The sequence below is a fragment of the Grammomys surdaster genome, unplaced genomic scaffold, assembly GCF_004785775.1.
Source record: "Grammomys surdaster isolate TR1022 unplaced genomic scaffold, NIH_TR_1.0 126906, whole genome shotgun sequence".
Taxonomy (NCBI): domain Eukaryota; kingdom Metazoa; phylum Chordata; class Mammalia; order Rodentia; family Muridae; genus Grammomys; species Grammomys surdaster.
Genome location: NW_021621692.1, coordinates 2,758,876 through 2,764,878, shown reverse-complemented (window position 1 = coordinate 2,764,878; position 6,003 = coordinate 2,758,876). Strand labels below are relative to the sequence as shown.

The 6,003-nt window shown below is 37.8% G+C and overlaps 1 protein-coding gene and 1 pseudogene across 1 annotated transcript in view; both read left to right on the top strand.

Moving 5' to 3' along the window:
- The window catches only part of LOC114615558 (ATP-binding cassette sub-family A member 8-A-like), a 136,190-nt gene extending 135,396 nt beyond the window's left edge, over positions 1 to 794 (top strand). The window contains exon 39 of the mRNA XM_028761241.1: positions 45 to 794. Within this exon, the coding sequence (XP_028617074.1) occupies positions 45 to 143 (99 nt within the window). The 3' untranslated portion in view covers positions 144 to 794. The remainder of the gene's footprint in view (positions 1 to 44) is intronic.
- Positions 795 to 3,643: 2,849 nt separating this feature from the next.
- Positions 3,644 to 6,003, top strand: part of LOC114615592 — a 72,830-nt pseudogene continuing 70,470 nt past the window's right edge.

Genomic DNA, 6,003 nt, shown 5'->3' with positions numbered 1-6,003 from the left:
CCCCTTCCCCCTCTCTTTTTCTCTTTCTCTCCCTCTCCCCTCAGGTCTTCCTGGAACTCTCCAAGGAACAAGAGCTTGATGGTTTTCAAGAGGAACTTGATCTCTCAATGAAGTGGAAGCTCCTCCCACAGGAAGAGTTTTAACACTGAAATTTTTAGCTATGGCTGTTGTTGCTTCTCTAGTTGCTCAAAGCAATTTTGTCTTCAATGCCGCATCTATTGTTGATGAGAAAGCCATTTGACCATGGAGATAGAAAGAGCTGATTACATCATGAGTATATCACTGTTATGAATGGGATGAGGATCATGAATAAAGCCATTGAGCTAGCTCACTCTCTACAAGTTTTCTTTGTAGTATAAGTCATTTTAAAACGCATTAATTGTACGGATTCCTAACTTTAACTGTTTGTTTAAAGGATTGTTTCAACTGAAGTTGTGACCTTTCAGTACATGTATGTCTCAGCATCCTTCCCTCAGCATCCTTCCCTCAGCACCCTTCATGGCCCTTTATGTGCTTCTACTTTCCATATTTGGTTTTGTATGTTTTTGTACATATAAAAGAAAGCATACACTCCTCAAGTTTGTGTCTGGCTTAGTTTGTTCAACATGGTGCCCTCCAACTCCATGTATTTTCCTTCAGATGACAGGATTCATGTCTTTGTCACAGGTTAATGGTACTTCATTGTGTATAGATATTACATTTCTTTAGACCTTCATTTGTTGATGGATTTCTACACTGATTCTTTATCTTGCATGTTTTGAGTAGTATCCTAATAAACATGAATGTGTATGCAATTCTTTTTAATGTTACTCACCTATTTTCTGTATACATGAAAGACTGGAAGAAGTGGACCCTTTCACGGAGATGCTTTTGGCTTGGCTTTGGTAGAGAATTTCTACCCTGATTTGTCGAGTGGCTATATTATAAACACACATTTCCACTAGTCTTATATTATCATGCTTTTTCTCTAAATTTTCATCAGCAATTTTTAAAAGTTTAACAATAGCTATTCTAACTAGAATGAAATAGATTTTCATTATAGCTTTGGTTTTATGGTTTTTATATCCCATGAGGCAAGAGTTGATTTTTAAAATATATTTATTAGCCATTTGTGGTTTTTCTTTTGAGAATAGGCAATGCAATTCTTTACCCATTTGACTGGATTATTTATGAATCAGATGTATCTTTTAGTCCTTTCTGTATCAAAAATATTAATCTTAGAACAGATGAAGAGTTGGCAAATATTTTCTCCCACTCTGTGGGTTTTCTGGGAATGATTGCTTTGCATAAAACTCTACACTGTTTGGTTTTGGTCAACTTGACACAAACCTAGACACATCTGGGAAGAAGAAATTTTAATTGAGAAAAATGATTTCATAAGATCAGTTTGTATATAATTCCATGGAATTTTCTTGATTAATATTAAGGTGGGGGAGCCAAGCTACCTGGAAACAGGCCCAACCTGGGAAGGTGGTCTTGGGCAGTATTAGTAAAAAAAAACCTGAGCAGGGTACAATAAACCAACAAGCAAGCAGTTGCTTTTGCTTTATTTCCTGCCTTCAGGTTCCTGTTTTGAGTCCCTGCTCTGATGTCTCTCAGTGATGGACTGTGACCTAAGAGCTATAAGATGGAATAAACCCATTCTTCCCCATGTTACGCTTGGCCGTGGTGTTTACCTCCATGTTGGAAATTGGTACCCCATTTGTGGTATACTGTTGGGACAGAATAGACCATGCTGTTTTAGGGAGGATTATGGGGGGAATTTAGAAATTTGAGCCAGACAAGCCATTGATTTTATAGGCTGATTGGGAACATGTTATGATAAATTGTTAAAACAGTGTTTCTCAATCTGTGAGTCATGCCCACTTCCCCAGGGATTGCCTGTCTGATATCATTACATTATGATTCATAATAGTAGCAAAATTACAGTTATGAAAGTATTAATGAAAATAATGTTACAGTTGAAGGTGATCGCAGCATGAGAAACTGTATTGAAGGGTCACAGTAGCAAGAAGGTTAAAAACTACTGCTGACACCTTTGAGCTAGGCCAATTTCTCTCTTAAGCCAATGGCTTCATAGTCTTATCATCTTCATACAAAAACAAAAGAAAACAAACAAAAACAAAAAATTATCCTAGGTTTGCTTATTATAAGTTTCGGGGTTTTACCCTCAGAACACTGAGCAATTTAAAAAAAAACACACTGTTTTTGAACAAATTAGTGAATTAGTATAAAAAATGGTCAGTATGAAATAGTGTAGTGTAGATATCACAATAACAGTTTATTGTGTAGTTCATGGTTCTTTGCATGTTTACAAGACACTTCCTCAGTGGTATCTTACACAATAATCTGTAAATCATTTCTCTGAGGGAAAAATTGAAAGAAAAAAAAATCCCTCAACAAAATAGGGCTCCATAAAACCTTTGACAAAGGAAATGTGGCAGCTGTCTGGAAGTGAAGTAAAGACTTCTTTCAAAGATGACAGCTGCATTTATGGTTGAAACAGTCATTTCTTTGAGCGTCCTGACAAGAAAGCTGAAAATCAGAACAAAATTATAGGCATGAATTCTTACTGAGCAGCAAAGCCTCGCCCAAGAGACTCCAAGTGTCTTTCAAGCAGCAATACAGAAACCATCTCAGGATTCTGAATAGGTAACAACCCCAGAGATTCAACTACACTTACTTGTTTTATGAGTTAAAAACTGACAGGTTGTATTGTGTAATCTTGGAGTCTCCATGGAATATTATCTGAAGTCACAAGTAATTTTTTTTGACTGACACAAAGAATCTATTTTTTGGGTTTTTTTCTAGCTATGAAAATGAAATAGAATTTTCTAAGTATTAGCTGGACAGTGGCTTCCACTTCTTACTAATATCTGTCTAGTAAATTTGTGATTTGTTTAACTAAGGTCTTTTATGATTTAGTTTTGATTTTCAATATTCTACACATAGATGAATCCTGTTCTGAGCCATACTTTCCAAGACACATAACGTTAGCATTTCTTCCATGCCTCCCACCCCCCACACCCATGCACCATATCATATCCCTGGCCTCTATTTCTTTTTCATAAAACACAAGACATAATCCTGAGCACATTTTAAAGATGGAGCCTATTGCTTGATGCTGGTGAGATCAGGAACTGACAAAGTGGACAGGATGGAAGATATGACATAGAAAATAAAAATCAACATATCGCTTTCTACAATCTTTGAAACCTAATTAGATTATCTGCATCATCAATATAGAATAAGTACAGAGCTCAGAAACCAGATATCTTTATGTTTTACATGTTAAGAGATGATATATATTTTTTTGAAATCTCCCAATTTCTTTTGGGGGAGGGCCCAGAAAAGTTACAAATTTTGATTTCCTAGGCAACACAGATTTTTCTGACACTATAATTAGTCAAATGAGTAGGGCTGGAAATTTTCTGCTCTGGGAACTGGCTGGAAGTCAAGAAAAAAGAAATTTGTTCAAGAGTGGTCACGTGAATACAGTGCTCATCAGGCCAAGAGAATTACAACCACAATCTTCCTCCAAAAGCAGTCAGGCTGACTGGGAGTGGTCACAACAGGTAAACAGATGAGGCCAATAAAGTCTTGATAGAGCCCAGGGAGAAATAGAACCCATTTTCTTGGAGCGAGGAAACAGGGGTAAACCAAGTCTCAAGACACTCTCTTAAGACATTTCAAATGTAAGTTCATTTTTGCTTCTGTTTTGTTTGTATTATGTGATTATAAGTGAGATTTCATTTACTCAATGACAAATTTTTAGGAAGAAATTATTATTTTTTTATGCAGTGAGCTTTATTTTCATGTGGTCTACAGGGGAAGGAGTGGGTGGCTTTAAAGGCACTGCCATATTTTCTCATTTTAAGCAGAGATGTGGGAATGTGCCCATGATGTGTTAGTAATCGTGAGAAATGTAAGCAGGTCTTCTGGAAGCATTTCCTGCGTGAATCTGAATGTGACTCTGCTGCCAAGGTGCAGTTATACACACAAGTGTATGAATTGTACAGTAATTTGCAGGCATTTCCAGTACACTTTCTCTCTAATCCTGAGAATTATTTTAGGATGACATTTAAAGAAATGCTTTTATATCTCAGCCCATCATTCTCAGACTTACAGGTTGTAGTGTTTCTTTAACGTAAGATACTTTCCTACACATTTTCATTTCTTTGTTTTGTTTTGTTTTGTTTTGTTTTTCGAGACAGGGTTTCTCTTATAACCTGGGCTGTCCTGGAACTCACTCTGTAGAGCAGGCTGGCCTCAGGCTCAGAAATCCACCTGCCTCTGCCTCCCAAATGCTGGGACTAAAGGCGTGCGCCACCACTGCCCGACTTCACATTTTCATTTCTTGGGTATGATGTATTGAATCATATTGAGGCCTGTGCCACTTCACTACGATGGTATTATTTCATATGTCACATCCTTTGCTGTCTGCAGGAGTTTGTGGTAAACAGGGTTTGTTGATTGGCACAGAGTCCATAGCACTCACTCATGCTGAGGCAAAGCCTTAATTTTTACTTGTAAGTGGGCTGACAAAAATCTAGGAACCAGTGAAGGAAGCAAAAGCAAGCAAGAGGGATGTTTCACTGAACTAATTTATGCCACATGGAGGACTTACAGTGAAACTCTGAGACTGTGAGTTAGTCTAAGTTCTGGCTCCCAAGGGCTGTGGCTGCTTCCTTGGCTGATACAAGCTGTTCAATCTCTTTAAGAGTGTTCATGTTGCCTGGAGCAATTCTTGGGCCTCATGGACACCCTGACTTAAGACATTCACTTTTTTTTTTTTTGCAAGTACTCTCAATTTGTCAGTCTACAGGCTTTCTGAAATCTTGTCTGCATTCTTTTGTACAAGGATATATCTCTAAAACTTTCTTTATATCCATGTGTTGTTTTCTTTTCTGGAAATACTTTGTGAGTGGCTACAGTGCTCCTGCCCAATGGGACTGTCCCCTGGACACTTCATCTGAATTTTTATCCTGGGAAATAGGCAACTCTCTGTTTGAACCTGTCTCATGAATGGGATGATAGGATCATGCATGGAAACTTCTATAATTTATCTGTATGCTAATATCCCATCACAACATGCTGGACCAGATTTAGGCAAGGTAATGATACAAAAGATTTCTTCCACCAATTATTAGAATATATGAGCCAGGTGACACAGACCAGCACAGAACACCACAAGGGAATCAAAAGCCTTGGCAAGATTCCCAGAAAAGTGATTTCTCCCTAAAGTAACTCGAACTTGCAATTAAGTCTAAACAAGCCCTTCCCTTCCACAATTTAGTCTTAATGAAGTTAATGAAGAGATACTCTCTTTTGTTTACTTTTATGTGCAGCTTCCAGAAAAGCTGGAAAAACTGGAGTCGTGCGAGATTTCTTGGTTGTGGTCTGGTGAGGTTGTATTCAACTATGTTCTATAACTTCTCTTTAATCTGGGAAATGTTCTGCTAGAGTAGAGCATCTCAATGAGTTCCCACATTGTGAAGGTTAATTTCATGTGTATACTTGGAGGAACTGTGGGACCAGTGCAGTTAGATCAAATGCTTGTTTAGATGTTGCTGTGAAAGTATTTTAAATGCAGTTAATATTTAATCAGAGGACTTTAACTTTTTTAATTAATGTTTTGAGATGGGGTAGGGTTGTTGAAAGGGAGGCTCATGTGTATCATGATATAGGAGTGGAGGTCAGAGATATATTGTGAGAATCAGGTCTTTCCTTCCAACCTGTGAGTTCCAAGAATCACACTAAGGTCATTCAGCTCAGAGGCAAGGGCTATTGACATTGAGCCAACTCCTAGATTCATCACTATAATCTACATCAGTAAGAAAACTGTTCATTAATGAGAGTGCCCATCACTGAGCCACAGAAATCTGTAGGCCTTGCAAATATAGTCTGAGGTTCACCAAAGGATATGAAATTCTCTTCAGCATTAAAATGCAGTTGTTCCAACTGGGCTTCCCTCTTTGCTGTTTCACAGCCTCTATTCAAGGC